The 24,391-nt window shown below is 39.0% G+C and overlaps 1 protein-coding gene across 1 annotated transcript in view; it reads right to left on the reverse strand.

The window, feature by feature from the left end:
* LOC128649531 (hydroxysteroid 11-beta-dehydrogenase 1-like protein) overlaps positions 1–24,391 on the reverse strand; it is a 156,649-nt gene that overhangs the window by 90,327 nt on the left and 41,931 nt on the right. The window contains exon 4 of the mRNA XM_053702866.1: positions 83–174. Coding sequence (XP_053558841.1) covers positions 83–174 — 92 coding nt within the window. The remainder of the gene's footprint in view (positions 1–82; positions 175–24,391) is intronic.

Below are 24,391 nucleotides of genomic sequence, written 5' to 3' on the forward strand. Positions count from 1 at the left end.
AAACCATCATAGGAAAGTAAAAATGAGAAGGGTGATGATGAAGGGGGGAGAGAAAAGTCTATGGGAAGAACAGAACACTTGCCTCCATTAACCATCGTGTGTGGTTAACATCTCCATTCCACATCTCAAATGGTGTCCATCCAATATGATTTAATACTATATAATCCAAACCTCCTGCAGAAAGGGGAGAGAGAAATCATTAGACTAATTATAAAGATCCAAACTTTCTTAGAACAAAGAATATTTCTTACATGCTGACATCGCTATTGTGAGTAAATCAGTAGGTAAATGAAATTGATGGTATAATGTAGAGAATAGAAGAAATAATCAGTGCTACTAAAACTCTTTTAGAAAGCAGAACTGACAAGTTAGACTATGAGACAGTGTGACACATTACTTGATGTCTGTTCCACAGGTCACACTATGTAACAGTAAAATCACCCTATAAAACAGAGGCAGCATTACAAGTGGAGCACAACCAGGAAAAATGTGAGGAAACATTTTTTTTAAAGAAAGGAAAGTGAATTAATGGAATAAACTTCCAATAGAGGTGGTAAACACGAAGACTGTAAAGGAATTAAAAAATGCCTGGGACGGCAGAGTATGCCTCTCTTAAACGGTGATATACATTTAATTGGTCACAGCAGAGGATTAAACATCTAGGAATATTCCTTTCTTGGAATATCACTACTATAGTTGAATCTAACTTCTATCCCCTTTTGCACTCGTTTAAAAAATCAGTAGAGCGCTGGAATGTCCCTTGTATATCATGGCTAGGCAGAGTTGCAGCCTTTAAAATGACTCTTTTGCCAAAGCTGACCTATTTGTTTCGGTCTCTACCAATACCTATACCCAAATCTTTGATAGGAAAATTCCAACTACTCTGTAATAGATTTATTTGGAGATTTCGCCATCCGCGGGTAGCTACAAAAATTTTGCAACTCCCACTGCTAAGTGGGGGCGCGGGCGCTTCCAACTTGGCGTGTTACCATGAGGCCTCAAGGTTGGCCCATATTCTACCGTGGAACACAGATACCTCGGAATGCAAGTGGTGGAGGATAGAACAAGCGACTCTCCCTGACTCACTTACTCTCTCAGACCTACTGTGGATCCCTAAGCATACTAGGGTTTCTTTCAATATCCAGAACTTTATAATCCTGTCGGCGCTACGCTTCTGGGATGAAGTTAGATCCCTATCACAGATCGCTCCACATCCCTCGCCGGTCCATACGCTGTCAGGTCTTCTTAGAGCTCTTAGAGAGTCGCATCCTTCACTATGGCACTCGCATGGCATTTCCACTATTAAGGATCTTTTTCCAGGTGGACAACTAATGTCACCAGCCACCTTTAACTCTACATACCGCCCTACCCAGTTGCTCCAATTTGAGTTTTGGAGATTGAGGAGCCTCCTTCACTCATGGGGATTTACGGCCTTCCATCTAAGGGCTCTTACTAATTGGGAACAACGTTGGGCTACGGTTCGGAGAATTCCCAGATCATTATCCATTTCTTATCAGGATTTACTTAACCCTCCGGCTTTCTATAAGTCACCCTATATTGTATCATGGGAAAAGGCCTTACACTTTCACGCTTCGCAAGAGGACTGACTGGTCTCAAGCCACTCTACTCACAAAACAGGCTCTTCATTGTATTACCTTATTAGAACTGCACCTTATAATCTGTACTCAGTGGCATCCCACTCCCTTAAGACTTTTTAAAATATCTTCCTTAAACTCTCCGTTGTGTTGGAGGAATTGTGGAGAAGTGGGCTCACCGGCACATGTGTGGTGGGGATGCCCTAAATTGCAGCCCCTCTGGATAATGTTTTCCCAAAGGTGTCAGGCTCTTGACCCCACTATGTGGACCAAACCACAAATCATACTCTTTCATTTGTCCATCAAGACCCCCTCAATCCTAGAGGGTTGTTTACTATTTACCTAGTGATGGCTATTAAACTTTCCAATGCCCAACTTTGGAAACAACTTACGCCTCCCACCTGGAATGATGTAGCGAAGATTATGGATTATTTGAAGTGTATGGAGAGTCCCATCTTTACCATTAATAATAAGATAAATTTACATACCCAGTCTTGGGAAATCTGGAGACAAATTAAATGAGCCCCAAAAAAAAATCTGGATTTTATGAGAGCCCTATTGAGCGTATACAGGGTTTCTGTATCCTTTATTGTCCTCCTTCCCTTTCCCCTCCCTCCCTTACCTCATCCCTTCCCCTTCTTCCCCCCTTGTTTTTTTATTTTTTTTCTCTTTCCCCCTTCCCTCAGGCACTCAGGCAGTGCATCCAGGCTTTCTTTGTAGTCTTTTTCTTTTTTGGTTTTCTTACTAGACACCTTGACTTACAGAATACTATTATACCCTTGTATCCATAATACACATTGTATTACCCCATGACTTTTGATATTACCCTACACATCTTCTGTATGCCAAGACTACTGTTCTTTGTTGTTAGTATCCTATTTATAATATCGTAAATTATTCCTAGTTGAAGTTATAAACAAGCACTCCAATATAAAACTGAGGTTTTTTTCTTAACGAGATCCATAAGTGGTCTTCTATATTTCACGAAGCCTTCCTGTGGTTATTAAACCTGTTTCATGGTACGATAGGGACCTATTGTACCTATTGTATGGCTCAAAAAATAAATTTTGTAAGGCATGTAATGTATGTTGTATACTGTAACCCACTACTGTATTGCAGCCGTTCTTTGTTGTTGTTTTTTAATAATTTTATTTATTTCCAACAGTGAGTACAGTTACACAATATAGGTTTTGTTCCACCTCACAGGGTGGTAAAGTGCATTTAGAAAGCAGGAAGATACATCAGTAAGGATATTTGGAACATTTGATAATACCAATACGTTAATACCTCTCAGAGCAATGTTATAATCGAAAATAACAAATATTGAACACAACTTGTGTACTCACTATTGGGGTTTTATAGTTATAACTGTTACTAAACTAAACAAAACAAACAACACTAAACACCTACATAATCTAAAATAAACTAAGATAAATAAAGATAAATAAATGTGTGGGGCAGGATAAACATTACATTGTTTTGTTTTGTTTTTTTTGTTTTGTTGTTTTTTTTTTTTCCTTTGCTGTTATTTTTTGCATGTTCAAACATGCACTGTGATATTGGAAAGAGTATGTTAGGTCTATTACATTTGCTGGATCTGTCAATGTTTAAAGTGACGGACATAACGTACTAGGTAGGTATAAGAGCACAATAGAAGGGAAGAGTGTGGCCAAACACACAGGAGTGGGCACAGGATATAAAAAGGTTGTGTCAACCAGGAGTTTGATATTAATGGTTTTTATTTACTATCAATATGAAAGTGAAATAAACGAAAGGGGGGTGACTAGCCCTGTTGATATGTAATTAACATGGATGTTATAAATGAGTTCTGACCTATTACTGTTATCCAGGGAGCCTTTAAAACAAAATTATCCTACCTCCCGTGATAACAAAGTTGTGCTCTAGTATGGCACCAGATTAAGTAGTAAACAATAGATTATGCAGCGGTATAATAAAAGACTGGGTACTATATGGCTGGAGTTTGCGCAGTGCCCTAAACGCTAGTGGAGAAGGTGAACCGCAGATTGACTTTCTGCGTGAAGCATTTACCCCCTCAAGAGGATGGCAGTAAAATCCCCACATTGTTTACAAGTTGCAGGAATTATAATACTTAACATTTGCTTAAAATAAAACACAAATAAAAAAAACTAACTATACTATAAAAATAACACAAAACAGAGTAAAGCAGCACCTGGCTGAATGTCCAGTTAGATATTCTGGCTCCAATCACTAGAAATATAATCAATATTATGCAGAATAGCATGCAGCTGCCCATAGGGTCAAGTACATGTCTATATAATATAATGATATAAAACTTTAAAAGGTTAATACGTGGACCACACCAGTCAGAGACATTAGGCTTTGCACTTAATATATCTAATACTTCAGTGAGACAAGAAACCTTTGCTAAGCCGCTTAATTGGCTGATTCTTATAATAGTGTTGACTCAGATTGAACTGTATATGTGCTATAATGTTAGATAATCAGATTTTGCTGATGTCACAAAACTTATAACAGTGCAATAGTTCAAAACATAATGTGTACAGAAATGTCGTGGAGCATATGAAAGCTGGTCAATAAGATATGCCCATTCAGACACATCTACTCCTTTCTGGGGCTTAGGAGAATACTAATGTCAATTAGCATAACATAAGGAGGTGAATGTTATAATGCAGAGCCGTCTATATATCAATAGCTTAAGTGAAATGAGCTTGTAAAAGGTGACCGGCTCAAACATAAATCACAGTGTGAAACTGACTAGCCGACTCCTCTCCGGGGATACAAGTTACGCAGAAGATCACAACAGCTTGTGCTCCCACACTCATGCAGTTTATTACACGCTGACAGTGAACAGAACACCCATAATTGAAGCTGTCTTCTCAGAGTTTGCATGCTGGAATGTTGTGTCTCTGGTGGAGCGGGACCAGCAAAAGGGGGAGGGTCATAGATGCTATAATCCCTGAAAAGATTTGTCAGATACAAGTAAAGTTGAACTGGCAGGCAATATTCCATAGAGAAAATAGCAGTCTCATGTTGTTTACTGAAAATGTCATGCATTTCAATAGGTGCTGTAGGCATACCTTCCCGTTCTGTGTCACAAGCAACTCTAATGATCTTCAGATTAGATTCAATTTCTACACAATGGCTTGTAGGCTTGCCAGAGGGGATGTCGGCAGAAGTGTAGGAAACATTTATTACTTTTCTCTGTGTCCTCTCTGTGTCAGACAGGTCTGAAACTTGAAACTGCGCCATCAACTGCTGCATTGCCGCTTCCAATCTGTCAAAGGCAGGCAATAGCTGCGCAGCAAGAGCAGGGACCAGAGAATGCACAAAATCACCAGTCTCTGAAGCCATTATTTGCCCCTAGGTATATTTTCTCGTATGTGGTTCCAAGCTTAGGGTTAAAAGGTTCTGTGGTGAGGTCCGCTTTACTATTACAATTGAAAGAGCAGTTTTCCATTACAGGGGGAATCCCTGTTTAACCAGTAAATGTGCCTTCCGGGGTAGAAGTGGTAACTTGTCTTCTGTCTGCTGTGATTCCCGGACAACACGAGTGTCAAGGGAGATGCAGATGGCTTAGGATGTTAGCTGCAAAATAGTTATTCAAGGAGATTTTCCACGGAGCCATGAAAACTTGCAGCCATCTTGGGGAGCCGCCCACCGGAAGTCCGCAGCCGTTCTTTGTTATGTCCTTGAAATGTGTATACTTTTTTTTTCTCTCTAAACCTCAATAAAAGATTTTGAAAAAAAAAAAAATGCCTGGGACATACATAAGGCTATCCTAAGAAAAAGGTAACAAGTAATATGGGTAGACTTGATAGGCCTTTTGGTTATCTACTATCAAATTTTATGTTTCTATGTAAAATAACAAAAACCTTTTTAGCACATTGTCAGGGTATCTGTGAGTAACATTAAATAAACTACAAATGTATCATAAAATTTAATATTTCTTTCTTTTTTTTTTTTAAACCTAAATTGATATGAATCAATCTCACTATGGCCCTGCCCCCCCCCCCTCACTGCTGCTTGGGACAAGCTGGAAAACATTTGGTTCAGTAAGTAAAGGCAATTTATTTTAAAGGGATGTTCACTATATGACTTGGTTTGAAGTTTGATTTCCTGATATTTCCTCTATGTAATAAAAGATTATCAGGTAATGACCTCATGTGGAGATATGCAGACGTAACGTCTGGGACTGAACTATTTGAAGCTTAAAGGGACAGTCAAGTCCAAATAAAACTTTCATGATTCAGATAGGGCATGTAATTTAAAACAACTTTCCAATTTACTTTTATCACCAATTTTGCTTTGTTCTCTTGGTATTCTTAGTTGAAAGCTAAACCTAGGAGGTTCATATGCTAATTTCTTAGACCTTGAAGGCCGCCTCTAATCTAAATGCATTTTGAAAGTTTTTCACCACTAGAGGTCATTAGTTCACGTATTTCATATAGATAACATTGAGCTCATGCTCGTGAATTTACCGAGGAGTGAGCACTGATTGGCTAAAATGCAAGTCTGTCAAAAGAACTGAAAACAGGGGGCAGTCTGCTGAGGCTTAGATACAAAGTAATAAGAGAGGTAAAATGTGTATAATTATAACTGTGTTGGTTATGCAAAACTGTGGAATTGGTAATTAAGGGATTATCTATCTTTTAAAACAACAAAAATTCTGGTGTTGACTGTCCCTTTAAGTATATGCAAGAGTTGATTATCTCCTGCTAATTGGAATACACATTCTCAGTGGAAAAGGCTGTTGGCTCAGATAAACAGCACATGAGAAACTAGATCTCAGATAAAGGGACCCTGTCTAATCTTCATAATAATTTAAAATGCACAGATCATATTAAAACATATATATATATTGATTTGAAACTGATACTATATTGGATAAATGTCTGCTGTATTGAACAAGTAGCTATACAATCAATTTCAAATGTCCAATTTATTTTAAGAATTAATAACCTATTCTTTTTATTTTTCAGGCATCTGACAAATACACGTGTGGTTGTCCCATAAATTGTATCATGTTTTATGCACTCAAAAAGAGGTGTACTGAATGTGAAATATGCTGTGTTTTTATATGAATATAAGAAAATAATCAAATGAAACTTTAAATGCATTTTAAGATGATGATATTAGTAAGATGCTAGAAATAATACTGATGTTTCATATTAAAATAATCAGAAAAAAATGGCACAATATGGTCCATGTATATTAAACATATATGACTTATTAATACAAGAAGTGGTGAGCATATTAAATATAAAATTAAATGATATATTTTACTGTAGCAGTGTTAAATAAAAAGAAACTGTTTGTCTTTGCTGTCCCCGATGGCCTAAATCCAGTATTACAGCCAAAGGGCATTTGGCTGTTGAAAATGAAATTTCCCAGTAGCCAATCAGAGAAAATTGCGTATACAAATCTATCGAATAATTAAGAAGTGAGGAGGAGTTTTCTCTCAGACAGTTTTCATGTACGTCTAGCCTTCTGAGAGATTGTTCTGGGGCAGGCTGGATTGCTGAGACCGGAGAGAGCAAATTTTCACTACCACCCACTTTACCTCTACTGCTCACAGCGGCATCCCTAACATGGATACACAGATACCCTATGATGTCATTGGATCCGGGCTCGCTTGGCTGGAAAAGAAAATGTCTGAGCAGTTCGCTGATCTTGCTCAGTCTCTACGGGAGGCAGTCACAGGATCTATCAGCGACACCACAGCACAAGATGCTGTGAGGAGCCCGCAGCCTGACATCCTACCTGCCTCTCCCACGATGCTCCCCACCTCAAGCATGCCCAACAGAGATGCCCAGGTGATTGAGATCCCAATCTTGGGAACATGTGAGCATCGCAGGGACAAGATCACCTTAACATATGCAGGTCAAAAAGCTCCGGACCCACTCTTGTTTCCTAACCTCAATGTGAACTTCCTGCTCCGCTATCAGGCGTACAGCTGGGGCGCTGATCTGCAGGCTCTCTCTTACCTTATTTGGCTGATAGCCTCTACAAAGCCTCAGGGACTCCGACAGCCAGCCGACGATATTGACTATTCTGTTCTCTGGTCGCCACGGATTGGTATCGGGTGAGGCGGGGAGGGTTTGTATTTCTGTGCCCGGAGCAGTGTCAGCGCTCTCTGGCCTGTTCACTCTGACTTTGCTCTAGCTGTGAACAATGAACTTACTTGGTGACAGGGCCTGCCGATAATCTCCTATAGTTTGGACACTGCAGCCATGTTATTAGCGGCCAATGTAACATCGCATACATACAATATAAATTGGCAGCACATAGCCTAATTACAGTTATTTACAGTTTGTTCCTTGTTTTAGCTAATGTAACATCTCATTGTCTCCACCTGTTTATTATACATATATCCTGTTATCCATGTTACCCACATTTGAATTACTGGTAATCTTATGTCACTTCTGGTTTAGTAACCCCTTTGCTTCTGACTGAACTCTTACCATGTTTATAACCTAGTGTTCTCATCTATCTTAAGAGTGTCTTACTGACAAGCATGTTTATGCTAGTTGAGATCCACGACAGATATGCCCCTTGCTCTAAACACACTGGTCTGTTAGCTAGGTGGGGAATGCTACTAGTGTCATTAACCTTAGGTCTTATATCTCAATATCTGGTGCATCTCCCATTTCTGAGCTACTTCAGAGAACTCTAAATATATGACCCAGAATTGGGTGTTTCCTAATTTGAGACACAAATGAACTTGGTTTTATATGAGTTTTTTAACCTTAGGTTGCATTTTTCCTTTTCTCTTATACTAACCTCCTTGGGTGCACAGTTTCTGCTCATTTAATTTTAGAGTTAAGGGTTTTAAAGCTTTGTATATCTCTGTTGTTAAGTCTGCTGCAATATTACTTATGTGTCTCTTAAACTAATTTCTATCTGTGGGCTTAAATGTATATACTCCCAGAATATCAACATCTGACTAGAAAGCTCACAGATAGCAAACATTGCTCATGTTTACTCACTCAGGATCTGTCTTGATACCATAGCCAACTTCTCTATAATCTATATGTCCAGCTTCTATAGTGATACACTAGTGGTTCAATGACCAAGTCCCTAAAGTAAAATCCCATAATTCGCGTAGAAGCATGCTAGATAGCCTTAATGGCGAAATAACTTAAATACTATATATCATATGGCGCATTTTATATAACTTACATTTGGACCCTAATATACTGGTATATATACGAGATTCTAGGGGAATATTAGGCCCTATGGATATACCTTATATAGTCTATCACTAAATCCTGAGGGAACTTTGTCCCAGCCTACTGACTGACGATATAAAAGATTGATCCTAGGAAGTATACCTTCTTGTTTATAGAATGCAAATTTCTGCTTACTCCATCCACTTTACGAATTTGGTATTTGAAAGAACTCCGCCCCTCTCCCCCCCCCCCAACTTCAATCTGAGCGGCTCTCGCCCGCTGAACTCCCTTTCCCCCTCTCAGCTAACCTGGTCCAAAAGTGACCAAATAAAATCTAACCCCCAGTTGCCTCAAACTCAGACTATATAACTATATAAACTGCGACTTCGGGACCATTCCTATTATACATAAAAAAAGAGGTTCCATTACTGGGTATTTCTATACAGATTACATATATCTTATAAATGTACTTGCTGTCTGGTGATAAATCACATTTTCTATAATATCTGTGAAGCAGATACCTGACAATGCTCTCTATCATATACCTACGATTTTGATGTTCTTCCAGAATTGTATTAACTTCACGCCCAGAATTGCTTTGTCTTTATTTCTTTGAGATGTTTATAGGTGCATAATTTCTAACTTATGTTTTACTGATATATTCGCATTGTCACTGGATGAATATTTCCTGTAATGTTTCTTATAACCTCAATAAAAAAATATGGGGGGCGGAGCCTATAGCTGTTGCGGCAGGACGTGTTTGTTGGGAGCTCCTGCATCTAAACTACATTTAAGCTATATTTAAGGACTTGTTTCAACTCTTATTTATACTTTTCTTGCTGAGGAACTTAAGATAAACAATCCCTTATTGTTGGAGATAGAACCAGGAATCTATAACATTTCTCGGACCTGCCTATGCTCCTCAGCTTACTCCACTGCGACTAGCCACGAGGTCGAGAGGCCTCTTTTGTCTGACTGTCAGTGCTGTAGGGGCTTCCGCACTAATACCCCCCCCAGGTCCCTGGGTTACCAAACCAGTTTATATATAACTGGACAGTTTATTATTTTTTTTGTTTGTTCAAACACTAAACTAAGCTCTGTGCTCCGGCACTGCTAACCGCTAACGACTAGACACATCAAACATGGCTGAGTGGATTCTTCAAGAGCTGGAGACTTTGCTGATATCCCATCTTACCCAAGTTGAGAAGAGCCTCTGTGGATCTCTGCAGGCGGACACCCATGTAGCCTCATGCGCCGGACTTGTTCCAGAGACACACACAAGTGTTCCTGAGACGCAAATAGTTAGATGGCCTCTAAACCGCCTACTGCAGGGACCTCCACCAAAAGCGGACTGCCCAGTCTCAGACCCGGCGGGTATAGGTGCTACGGAGGCATTTTACTTCCCCACTACAGTAACCGCTAGGAGTGTGACAGAAGCGATCCCCTACCACGATGCACCCCCTATCACAGCAGCCTTAACAGACCGAACCAGTGAAGGTCTAACCACTGAAGTCTCAGCAGTCAAGGAGGTCTTGATCAGAGGCACTGCCACCCCGCAGGATATCATTCACCTCCCAGCGGCAGAAAAGCTTAAGATTCCGTTAGGACTCAGGAGGAAATACACCAGTCCTCATTCTGCGCCGGCGAGTCCCAGCAGCCCCGCTGATCTTAGCATTGAGGTGAGAGGTGTTAGGCACCACATCTTTGTTTCCATAAGGGAGCTAACCGGCTTCAGGATGGGCTATGCTGCCGGACATGGGTTGCCTGAAACCCCAAAAGTCTGCGGCTCCGCTTCACAGCCCGGACTACTCATCAAAGCCGACACCGGGAGGCATGTCATGAACAACTCCCAGGCATACAGTAAGGGTGTAGGTTAAATCAATAACTGCCCAAGTTCTGAAATTGCAGGTGCCCTTAAGAACATTACAGAACAGTTTGTTGTAACTTCCATGACTACCTGCTTAATTAAATAGAACTTCTATTTGCGACAACTTTTATTGTACAAGCTGATATCCATTTTCAACATTTCACGGATGGAACTGTTTATGAAGGCTGTGAGGTCTGAAGCTTTAAGTTCACTGCTGAGTTTAAGATCCAATGCCTAAGAGGAATGCTACTAGTTGTTCGTATTTTCTGTTTCACGCTACCCCTTTCAATTTGTATAAAATTAACCAGTATGTTTGAGTGCTCTTTTGGGAAGTTCTGGCTGTATACGAGTGAGCAATCCTTAGTTTAAGCTTATTTGTGCTATGAACATTATTATAGATATATATTATTTAAAGCAGTTTTACAGACTGCTTGTAAGCACAATGCATTAATTTCTGCTCATGTGCGCTTTGCACTACAGTAGGTCCGTTGTGAGCAGCCTTATTATTTATTATTTTTTCACCCCTTATTTGCTTGCACGCCTTGTCCATAACGCATACCCATAGATGTCCTGTTAATTGCAATGTTTATTTCAGGCAATCCCATTGGTATATATACAGGCACCGTTCAATAGTTTCTAATCATGTGTGGGATGGTCACTGTTATCCTGAGTGGGCTCATGATTCTGCTAGTTTATCCCCCAGATTGGGGTTGTATATCAAAAGCACTGTTCATACTTCTCATAGCTCAGAGGTAGGCACAACAGAGGTAAGCACAATAGACACAACGTCAGCTGTGTAGTTGAATTTTAGTGGTTTAGATAGAGATCCTATGCAGTATCACACTTTTAACACTAGATGGCAATGCAGAGGGTCTCACCGCTCATATTGTTTTAATTGCGAGTGCCCCTATATGCTTTATCCTCCCAGCTCCCTGCTTTTTAGTTGGACATTAACTCTAGCCTGCCCTGCAATGGTCACTATTATTGTCAGGGGGAGCCCATTCTGCACCTAATGCTTAGTTCCTTATAGGGATCTACTACCCATATTACTCTAGAAAGTAAAATGCAATAGTTTCCTTGCTGTTAGATTGTTTAGAGGAGCTATATATGTTTGACATGCTTGGTTCTGGTATCTGCATCTCAGTGTCAACTTATTTAGATGACATCAACAATCTTTTGCTGGATGCTGTTTTCCTCTATTTTTTTTTATTATTAAAAATTGCACTTCTATGCTATTACTAGAGCTACATTTATAATACCCCTAAATACGTCTTATATTAAAACTAAGGGCCCAAGAGAGGTCCTAAATACTGTTAATGGGGTCAAAAATGAGGAATATCGTTCAATGTCTGCAAAAATGTTTGCTCAGTATTACATTGTATTTTTCTTTATTTACATGTATGAAAGTTTTGGAATTGTAATGCACATTTCCTCAATAAAAATATTAAATTAAAAAAAAAAAAAAAAAAAAAAATATATTAATAAAAAAAAAAAAACTCCCTGCACAGAGAGAGAAGGATCTTGGTGGAAACATTTTGGTTGGTGACTGTTTGCAATCCTGCTGTTGCCACTTTTGCTTATAAGAGAGACCAGTGTACGAACACATTTTTTCTGTAAGACAAATACATTGGGACACACTTTGTGGATAAGAGACTATCAAGATTAATTCTCTTACAAATGTACATAATTCCTCTGATCTGGTAAAGTATAAGAAATTGAATATTTAATATTTTAATCAAATACAGTCATTATTGCTACAGTCTAATTGAAGCTGGTAAACTTAAAAGAGTACAATTGGTATTTTAAGCTTATGTTCATAGTCCTATATAGTTTACTTTAACTAGTCTTTATTGCTAAATAATTTATTTGCTAGACAGGACTTGGCACTCCAGATTTATAAGTCAGTCATTATAGTGAACTCTTTCAGAACTGTATATAAACTGGTTATGGTGATTAAATCCCTGGTAGTTATTAATTAAGTTTAGTAAATTGGTAATCCATATTAGGCATTGAACTAGAGTTATCAGTTAATAACAGAGGTTCTGGTATTTTATTGTAGTATTTTAATGCGATTATTGTGAGTAAAGTTAATTTGTAAAGATATATTTTTATGATCTTTGTATATAATATTGTAACAGTTTAAGCTTGTATAGTTTGATTCATAATCTGGTTCCTATAAATATAATTCAATGTGTTTAGAACTTTAACTAATATAAAGAATTTAGGAATAAAATATTGATTTTAATTGTTTCGTATATGCACTTTATTGGGGGTTTGTTTTAAAGAATAATTACTAAATAAATTGTATTATATCCCGGCCATATACTGACAACATCCTATAGATAGAACTGAGAATGTGATAAAGCACATTCTTTGCACTCATATTACATGTGGTTAGTTAAATGTTAAGATCAAGCATAATCTAAAATACAGCAGTAAAATTTAGCTTTTTGAAAGGAAATAATTATCGCTTGTTATTTTGTTTAACAAAACCCATGACAATGCTATTTAAATAAAGGTTTTAAGTTATAGTTAGACAATACTTTTGAAACAAATGCTTATTAATAAAAATAAGCATTTGTTGCATAGTTAAACAATTGTATATGACAAGGGGCGAAACTAGGAAAGGGTCAAAAGCGTATGTATGTATATAAATATGTGTACATGTATGCAACACATATGGAGGAAAGATGTATATAAGATTGACCAATCAGGAAACTACCAGGGCATCTATTAGATCCGCTTAAGGGTCCTGAGACTTGGCACAATAAAGGGGAATCTTGTGATTCAAGCAAACCCCAAAGCCTCACTATCTGCTCTGGGTGTCTCCTAGTTCAATCACTACTCTCCCAAGTGACGGTGCTAGCATCTGAGATAGTTCACATCCCAACTGTTCACTCCTTGAATTTGAATTGCCAAAATAAGGTAATAATGGTATTCGCCCATCTGATTTTTCAAGACACTTTCTTAATTTCTAAAGAGTTCCCCCCTGATGATTTATGTAAACTACTGCTGTTACATTGTCCGAATGAAAATGGAGGAAAGATTATTGCCTGAGGCTGGGACAATTCTGTAGAGCTCTGAAAATGTTGCAGAGTTCCCGGATATTGATTAGTAACCTCACCTCATGAACAGAACAAAACTCCCTGTGCACCATGCCTCTCCCCAACCTTGGGCAAGATTAAGAGAGAAGTGTTAACAATTACGTACAAGCAAAAAAGCGACTATCGCGGATGTTTGTGCTGTTGGATTGTTTCGCTTGTATTACAAATTGAAAATAACCGCTATTGCTTAAGTGAAATTGAAGTTAATGTTTAAAAGGATATCGAGCCCTCAGAGGTTAACTGTTTCATGAAACAAAAAAAGTGTCACAAAACATTGCAATTTACAGTTACACTCATAATAACACCATCTAATAACAATTATTAAAAAAAAATATTGCATAAAAAGGAAAGGGGCTTTGACATTGAGATACATACATATACAGGTCTAAGTGTTATAATGTGTATTTACTGCAAACATTTGACATTCCAATGTTCTGTACCTAGCAGAATATGTTATATGTATTTTTAAATAGATATTCCTATATATATATATATATATATATATATATATATATATATATATATATATATATATATATATATATATATATATAGTTGTGCAAAACACATCATCATGGTCTGCTTTGTCTCTTGATCTAATAAGATCTTTTGAGACAGGTCTTCATAGTCTTCATTCCATTGCCGAAATAGAGACAACTGCAGAGGCCTGAGATGAGACAGGCGCATAGACACTGAGTCTATGATAAAACTTAGAAAGGACACTCTATATGTCAAATAACTTTTTGGCAGATTGATGTGCCAACCCTAACTGCCCCAGAACGTCATCTTGGTAGGGTGCTATAAAGATGCTTTGAGCTTGTACCACCATCATTAATATAAAAACAATAAGAGATATATCAATCCTAAATGTCTCAAACCTAGCTGCTCCTAAAAAATACAGATCCTCCTCTGGGGCCCCATCCGATATACGCGTTTTTGGTATCCTATATACAGCGCAGCATATAAATGCGGCACGTATATTTCACCCGTCGGACGTAGTTTTTTTACCCATAGACTAACATATAAAAGACGCGCAATTTGGTATCCAATATCCAGCGCAAGGACTTACGTGGCGAAAATGGAGAAATCTTACTCCATTTTCACCTCGCCATAAAATGCAGCCATAGCAAGCCTTGTGCTGAGTATTGGAGCCCCGTAACACCCTAAAATGCCTTCCAAAAAAAAACTAACACCTAACGCATGCGCAATGTCTATCTACCTGTCAACCGCAATCCCCCACCGCAATAACTAATAAAGTGTATTAACTCCTAAACCGCTGCTCCCGGAGCCCACCGCCACCTACATTACATGTATTAACCCCTAAACCGCCGCTCCCGGACCCCGCCGCACCTAAATAAAGTGTTTAACCCCTAAACTGCCGCTCCCGGACCCCGCCACCACCTACATTAAATTTATTAACACCTAATCTGACCCCCCTACACCGCCGCCACCTACATTAAATTTATTAACCCCTAATCTCCCGCACCCAACGTTGCCGCCACTATATTAAATTTATTAACCCCTAAACCTAAGTCTAACCCTAACACCCCCCTAACTTAATTATTATTTAAATAAATCTAAATAATATAACTATTATTAACTAAATTATTCCTAATTAAAACTAAATACTTACCTATAAAATAAACCCTAAGATAGCTACAATATGATTAATAATTACATTGTAGCTATTTTAGGATTTATGTTTATTTTACTTTGTATTTATTTTAGCTAGGTACAATAGCTATTAAATAGTTAATAACTATTTAATAGCTACCTAGTTAAAATAATTACAAAATTACCTGTAAAATAAATCCTAACCTAAGTTACAAATACACCTAACACTACACTATCAATAAATAATTTAAATTAATTAACTACAATTAGCTAAAATAAAATACAATTAAATTAAATAAACTATAGTACAAAAAAAACCAAACACTAAATTACAAAAAATAAAAAAAATTACAAGAAGTTTAAACTAATGACACCTAATCTAAGCCCCCTAATAAAATAAAAAAGCCCCCCAAAATAATAAAATGCCCTACCCTATACTAAATTACAAATAGCCCTTAAAAGGGCCTTTTGCGGAGCATTGCCCCAAAGTAATCAGCTCTTTTACCTGTAAAAAAAAGAACAATCCCCCCCCCCAACATTACAACCCACCACCCACACATCCCTACTCTAAAACCCACCCAATCCCCCCCTTAAAAAAACCTAACACTACCCCATTGAAGATCACCCTACCTTGAGCCGTCTTCACCCAGCCGGGCCGAAGTCTTCATCCGATCCGGGCACAAGTGGCCCTCCAGCCGGGCAGAAGTCTTCATCCGATCGGGGCAGAAGAGGTCCTCCATCCGGCAGAAATCTTCATCCAAGCGGCATCTTCTATCTTCATCCTTCCGGCGAGGAGCGGCTCCATCTTGAAGACATCCGACGCGGAGCATCCTTCCTGCACGATGACAACCCGACGAATGGCTGGTCCTTTAAATGACGTCATCCAAGATGGCGTCCCTCGAATTCCAATTGGCTAATAGGATCAGCCAATCGGAATTAAGGTAGTAAAAATCTGATTGGTTGATTTAATCAGCCAATCGGATTAAACTGCAATCTGATTGGCTGATTGGATCAGCCAATAGAATTGACCTCGCATTCTATTGGCTAATCCAATCAGCCAATCGGATTGAAGTTCAATCCGATTGGCTGATTAAATCAACCAATCGGATTTTTCCTACCTTAATTCCGATTGGCTGATAGAAACCTATTAGCCAATCGGAATTCGAGGGACGCCAAGGATGAAGATAGAAGATGCCGCTTGGATGAAGATTTCTGCCGGATGGAGGACCTCTTCTGCCCCAATCGGATGAAGACTTCTGCCCGGCTGAAGGACCACTTGTGCCCGGATCGGATGAAGACTTCGGCCCGGCTGGGTGAAGACCGCTCAAGGTAGGGTGATCTTCAATGGGGTAGTGTTAGGTTTTTTAAGGGGGGATCGGGTGGGTTTTAGATTTGGGGTGTGTGGGTTGTAATGTTGGGGGGATTGTTCTTTTTTTTACAGGTAAAAGAGCTGATTACTTTGGGGCAATGCCCCGCAAAAGGCCCTTTTAAGGGCTATTTGTAATTTAGTATAGGGTGGGGCATTTTATTATTTTGGGGGGCTTTTTATTTTATTAGGGGACTTAGATTAGGTGTAATTAGTTTAAACTTCTTGTAATTTTTTTTATTTTTTGTAATTTAGTGTTTGTTTTTTTTTTTTGTACTATAGTTTAGTTTATTTAATTGTATTTCATTTTAAATAATTGTAGTTAATTTATTTAATGAATTTAATGATAGTGTAGTGTTAGGTGTAATGGTAACTTAGGTTAGGATTTATTTTACAGGTAATTTTGTAATTATTTTAACTAGGTAGCTATTAAATAGTTATTAACTATTTAATAGCTATTGTACCTAGTTAAAATAAATACAAAGTAAAATAAACATAAATCCTAAAATAGCTACAATGTAATTATTAATCATATTGTAGCTATCTTAGGGTTTATTTTATAGGTAAGTATTTAGTTTTAAATAGGAATACTTTAGTTAATAATAGTAATATTATTTAGATTTATTTAAATAATAATTAAGTTAGGGGGTGTTAGGGTTAGGTTTAGACTTAGGTTTAGGGGTTAATAACTTTATTATAGTGGTGGCGAAGTTGGCGGCGGCAGATTAGGGGTTAATAGATTTAATAGGCTATGTGGGCTATGGCGGTTTAGGGGTTAATACATTTATTATTAGAAGTGAGAGGGGGGAGTGCGGATATAGGGGTATACGTGTGGGGCTTATTTTTGGGAGGCATGTTAGACAGTTACGGGACATTTAAAAGTTTAGTTAGTTTTCTTAGGCGCCGGCAGTTTCTAAAGTACAGTAAGTCACTGGCGTCTCCATAAATTTGTACTTACGCTTATTTCTGGACATCGCTAGTTTATCCGACTTACAGCACTTAGGAAATGCCGGCGCCCTATATGTAATACCACGATGTGCAAGGTGAAATTACGGGCGATGCAGGTTTCCACGCTTGCGCCGAAACCTGCGCCGTATATCGGATTGCGCCCCTGGTCTGTAAATAAAATAATGGCATTAAAAAACAAAATAGGAGAGCGCTCTAAAAATAGCAATGGAAGATGCTAGATGTCAAGCAGATTGAGATAATAGGTAGACAAAATAAATAAGGTGACATATACCATGATAATAGTACAAAATAATAAAATGATCCAATACTAAATAAGGTTATTCAGGGGTGTAAACAATTTTACCATTGGTAAAGAGAAATTATAAATAAACAAATGCTAAAATAGCATAATTTAAATAGTAATGAGCTCAAGAAAGAATTGTAAAAATCACTATAGCGGTACCGATAGAATATCACACTTCAGTGGACTAATAATAGAAATACCTCAAAACTGGGTAAACAGTGTCCAGCACTAAAATATTTATGGCTGTGATGATCCTCGTTTGGTGTGTACACAAACTGATAGTGGTTTTACAAGTAAGGGCGTATTTTTACGTGCTCAGAGGTCACGTGTCTCTGCTCAAGCGTCTGATTAGCCAAATGTCATCTGAATCTCCTCAGTGGCCATAAAAAGAGTTAACAGAGCACGGACTTTGTTATAGTTGCAAATATCTACAGGCAATGTGGTGGGACCCGTATAGGGTGATGGGCAAATAATAGGTAATCCTGTGAATGGTGGTAAAAGTTAGTTCAATCAGCTCCGCAGCGAATTTCTCCCAGCTTGTGTGTCATTCAATTGGGTTGCTCTGCTGATCTTAGGGATACTGTATACTTAGATTTATCAGCTCCATAGTGATATGTTCCCCACCGTCATTAATACCCTAGGACCTTGGTAAATATCTGTGGCAAAACCAAATGAAAGCTCCACAAACTGGTAATGCCTGTTTAGGAAGGAAAACCTTAGAAATTTTACATATTCACTGTGAATAGAAATATGCAAATAAGCATATTTAAAAGAGACATTCTAATTGATTTTTTTTTCTTTAAAAAGATAGATAATGCTTTTACCACCCATTTGTCAGCTTTGCATGACCAGCATTGTTATATTAATATACTTTATAACCTTTAAACCTCTACATTTTTGACTGATTCTAAGCTTATGCAGGTTGCCTCTTATCTCAGTGCATTTTATCCACTTTTCACAGACAGACAATGCTTGTTCATGTGTGCCATAAAGATAACATTGTGCCCACACCCATGGAATTTTTTATGCAGCAACACCAATTGGCTAAAATGCAAGTTTGTAAATAGCACTGAGATAATTAGGCAATCTGCAGAGTTTTAGATACAAGGTAATCACAGAGGTAAAATATAACAGTTGTTATGCAAAACTGGGGAATGTAAAATAAAGGGATTATCTATCTTTTTAAACAATAAAAAATGTGGGTTGACTGTTCCTTTAAGTTGATGGTAGATACTGTATATATTGACTCTCCTACACTAAAGGAAGAATAGTGCAAATGATCTCCATCTTGAAAGTTAATAAAGAGAATGAAAGAGAACCCAAGCATCTGTTCTAATTCGGGAACTGGGGTATTTACCCTTTTGTTTTTAAATTTGCTACACAAGCCAAAAATACTTTGACCTTCAATGAATCTTGGGGAACTAAAGATAGGAGAAATCTCCCACAGGAGGGTGGGGTCAAAAACATATTCATTACCCATAACATATCATTTTGAGCACCATAAGGTCTGGTAGTAGACTTCTTGGCTTTCTTAGCATTGGATGAGGCAATATTAGGTTTCCTTGTAGTCATGGGTGACCCCAACAACTGAGCTGAGGAGGAGCTTATCTGTAGGGATTTGAAAAGAAGAAAAGGAACAAAATTGTCCAGAAGGCATGCTTTTAACCTTGGACTTTTTATCCTAAAGTAGAAACGCTCCTTTACCTCCAGTGACTGTAGCAATTATTGCATCTAGTCCTGGGAAAACAAAATTTATGCTTAACTGATAAATTTGTTTATTTCCGGATGTCATTCCAATTACTAGTGGGATATTCACTTCTGGCCAGCAGGAGGAAGCAAAGAACACCCCAGCAGAGCTGTTAAGTGTCACTTGCCTTATCCATAACCCCCAGTCATTAAGCCGAAGGGAAATGGAAAAAGAAGATAAAGGTGTAGAGGTGCCTGAGGTTTAACAAACAATACTGTCTTAATTAAGGTTGGGGTTGTGGACTCTCCATGTACAGAAATAAATAAATTTATCAGGTAAGCATACATTTTGTTTTCTTTCGTAAGACATGGAGAGTCCACGACGTCATTCCAATTACTAGTGGGAACCAATACCCAAGCTAGAGGACACAGAATGAACAGGGAGGGAGAGCAAGACAAGCAGACCTAAACAGAAGGCACCACCGCTTGAAGAACCTTTCTCTCAAAAGAGGCCTCAGCTAAAGCAAAGGTATCAAATTTGGAAAAAGTATGCAGAGAGGACCATGTTGCCGCCTTGCAAATCTGTTCTACAGAATCTTCATTTTTGAAAGCCCAAGAAGAGGAGACAGCCCTAGTGGAATGAGCCGTAATTCTCTCAGGAGGCTGCTGCCCAGCAGTCTCATAAGCAAAACGAATCATACTTCTCAACCAGAGGGAAAGAGAAGTAGAAGAGGCCTTCTGACACTTACGCTTTCCTGAGAAACAAACAGGGCAGAAGACTGACGAAAATCTTTAGTAGCCTGTAGGTAAAATTCTAGAGCAAGCACAACATCCAAGTTATGCAAAAGACGTTCCTTATGAGAAGATGGATTAGGACAAAAGGAAGGAACAACAATTTCCTGATTAATGTTTCGATCTGAAACCACCTTAGAGAGAAACACGAAATTAGGACGAAGGACCGCCTTATTCGCATGAAAAATAAGGCGAATCACACTGCAGAGCTGAGAGTTCAGAAACTCTGCGAGCAGGGGAAATAGCAATAAGAAACAAAACTTTTCAAGATAACAACTTAATATCTACAGAATCCATTGGCTCAAATGGAGCCTGCTGCAAAACTCTAAAAACTAGGTTAAAGCTCCAAGGAGGAGCAAGAAATTTAAACACAGGCCTGATTCTGACCAAGGCCTAACAAAAAGATTAAATATTTGGCACATCCGTCAGACGTTTGTGTAAAAGAATAGACAGTGCTGAAATCTGACCCATCAGAGAACTGACTGACAAACCCTTCTCTAGACCTTCCTGGAAAAAAAAGACAAAATTCTAGGAATCCTGACCCTGCTCCAAGAGAAGCCCTTCGATTCACACCAATATAGGAATTTGCGCCATACCTTATGGTAAATTTTAAGAGTAACCGGTTTGCGAGCTTGAAGCATGGTATCAATGACTGACTCAACGCTTAGCCAAAACTAAGCGTTCAATCTCCAAGCAGTCAGCTTCAGAGAAACTAGATTTGGATGGAGGAAAGGACCCTGAGTTAGAAGGTCCTTCCTTAGAGATAACCTCCAAGGAGGAAGAGATGACATCTTTATCAGGTCCGCAAACCAGTTCCTGCGAGGCCATGCAGGAGCTATTATAATCACAGACGCTCTCTACTGCTTAATACGAGCAATGACTCGTGGAAGGAGAGCAAAAGGAGGAAACAGGTATGCTAGACTGAAAATCCAAGGAACCACCACAGCATCTATCAAGGCGGCCTGAAGATCTCTTGACCTTGAACCGTACCTTGGAAGCTTGGCGTTCTGACAGGACGCCATCAGATCCAACTCAGGCACCCCCCACTTGAGGGTTAACCTGGAGAACACTTACGGATGGAGAGCACACTCCCCTGGATGAAAGGTCTGTCTGCTCAGAAAATCCGCCTCACAGTTGTCCACTCCTGGAATCCGCCCACTGAATAATGTGAGACACCTCCTTCATAGCAGGGGAACTCTGAGTTCCTCCCTGGTGGTTGATGTAAGCCACTGAGGTGATGTTGTCCAACTGGAATCTGATAAACTGGGCTAACGACAACTGAGGCCAAGCCATCCGGGCATTGAAGATCGCTCTCAACACCAAGATGTTTATGGGGAGAGAAGACTCTTCCGGAGTCTACAGGCCCTGAGCCTTTAATGAGCCCCAGGCTGCTCCCCAGCCTAGCAAGCTGGCGTCCGTGGTCACAATCACCCAGGAGGGTCTCCGAAAGCATGTGCCCTGAGACAGATGATCCTGAGAAATCCACCAAGAGAGAGAGTCTCTTGTCAACTGGTCCAGATTGATCCTCTGAGATAGATCTGAATGGTCTCCGTTCCATTGCCTGAGAATGCATAATTGAAGAGCTCTCAGATGGAATCGAGCAAAAGGAATGATGTCCATGGAAGCAACCATAAGACCAATTACCTCCATGCATTGAGCCACTGATGGATGAACAGAAGACTGGATAGAGAGGCAGGAAGTGAGAAGTTTGGATTTTCTGACCTCCATCAGAAAAATCTTCATAGATAGGGAATCTATGATGGTCCCTAGAAAACACACCCTTGTAGTTGGAACAAGGGAATTCTTCTCCAGATTCAGTTTCCATCCGTGGGAATATAGAAAAGACAACAAGATCTCTGTATGAGAGTTTGCAAGTTGAAAAGATGATGCCTGAACCAATATGACGTCGAGGTAAGGAGCCACCACAATTCCCTGAGACCTGACAACTGCCAAGAGAGCCCCCAGAACCTTTTTGAAAATTCTGGGAGATGTGGCAAGGCCAAACGGAAGAGCAACAAATTGAAAGTGCTTGTCTAGAAAAGTGAATCTTAGGAACTAGTGATGATCCCTGTGGATGGGAACATGAAGATACGCGTCCTTCAGGTCTATGGTCATCATGAACTGACCCTCTTGGACAAAAGGAAGAATGGAACGAATGGTTTCCATTGTGAAGGACGGTACCCTGAGAAATTTGTTTAGACATTTTAGGTCTAAAATGGGTCAAAAAGTTCCCTCTTTCTTGGGAATCAAAAACAGATTTGAATAAAATCCTAGACCCTGTTCCCTTACTGGGACTGGAACAATAACTGCCAGGGAGGAAAGGTCCTGAACGCAGCTTAAGAATGCCTTTCTTTTTACCTGATTCACAGATAATCTTGAGAGGAGGAATCTCCCCCTGGGAGGACAAGTCTTTAACTCTATTTTGAAACCCTGAGATACTATGTCCACAGCCCAAGGGTCTGGGACATCGCGTATCCAAACTTGACAAAACAAGGAAAGTCTGCCCCCCCCCCACTTGATCCAATCCCAGACCGGGGGCAGACCCTTCATGCTGACTTAGTTTCAGATGCTTTGATTGTGTCAGGATTCCATTTCATGTTTTACTTCTCTCACTTCTCATCACATGGTTCTCTCACTTTCATGTTACTTAAGGCTCCACCTGTCAGCAAACAGGTGCTTAGTTATTTTCATTAGCAGGAGTAACAGCTTACACACAGTCTCTGAGCTGCATTGTTTTTCTCAAACCAACTGCTTTCACAAAGGACTGTTTGCTTGGATTACTCTGTACTATTTTCTACAAGGATTACATCCCCTGAAATATCCTGTTTGCATCCTTGGACTTACAGCTAAGTTACCTCTTAATTTTATTCCTTGCATACTATTTGAGAACTTAACTGCTGAATTGTTATTGTACACTTACAGCATCACTCTTAATTTAACTGGAGCTGACAGGCACTGCAGTTTTCTAAATAACTCTGCACACTATTTCATACTGGGGAATCAATGTCTCCTTTCTCACTTCATAATATATATGCTGCTTTAAGAACAAGACTTTGAACTCTAAGTTACAAGATTGAACTGAAGAGGATTTAACTATTTCAAAATAAAAAGAGTTACTTGGTTTTGCAACTGCAAGTCTGGGCACCTTGCCAACTTCCTCTCTTACTCTGCAGCAGCTGCTCTCAATAAACACAGTTTCAAAGTTGCAGCTACAAGACAACTGAAGCATTCTCTGTGACTTGTTAAAAGTATATCTCTTGCAAACCAAGCTTACTTCTTACAAGGATTAACCAACTCTCTCCTGCATTACATGTTTATTTAATGTAAGCTTAAAAAATAATTTTTGTTTTCAAGTTCTTTAAATTAGAAGCATATTTTTCTTCTATCATTTTTTCATTATTTTTCCATACTGTGCCAGTCTAACAGTATTGGAAATATTGTGCTTAGAAGGATTCATGTTGTGATAGTACTAACAGCATTGAACCTCTAACTTAATATTAATTCACCACAGGTTTACTGGTCTATGCTCACCTAAATAGCCCAAAAACCCTGGTGATACAAAACAATAATTGATCTGCAGTTGCGTTCCACTTACATAGTTGAAATAGACTTTACAGATTGTTTCCCCTTATTTCAAGTATGATTGGATCTCCAAGAGTACTTGGACTGCTCCAGCTTGGAGGAGGGAGAGGAAGACTTTTAAACTTTGAAGTAATGAAAGGAACGAAAATTAGAATTTTGACGCCCCTTAGGTCTATTCTTCTTGTCTTGTGGTAGAAAGTACCCCTTTCCACCTGTAATTTCAGAAATGATCTCCGCCAGACCAGAAAAATCGGAGTCGACCCCTTACAATCAGAAATATGCTTAGATTTCCTCTTGCGCTTACCCATCATGACAAAAGCAGATAATGCCGCAGATACCGCATAAGATATCTGAGCAGCAA

The sequence above is a fragment of the Bombina bombina genome, chromosome 2 (genome assembly GCF_027579735.1).
Source record: "Bombina bombina isolate aBomBom1 chromosome 2, aBomBom1.pri, whole genome shotgun sequence".
NCBI classification, from domain to species: Eukaryota; Metazoa; Chordata; class Amphibia; order Anura; family Bombinatoridae; genus Bombina; species Bombina bombina.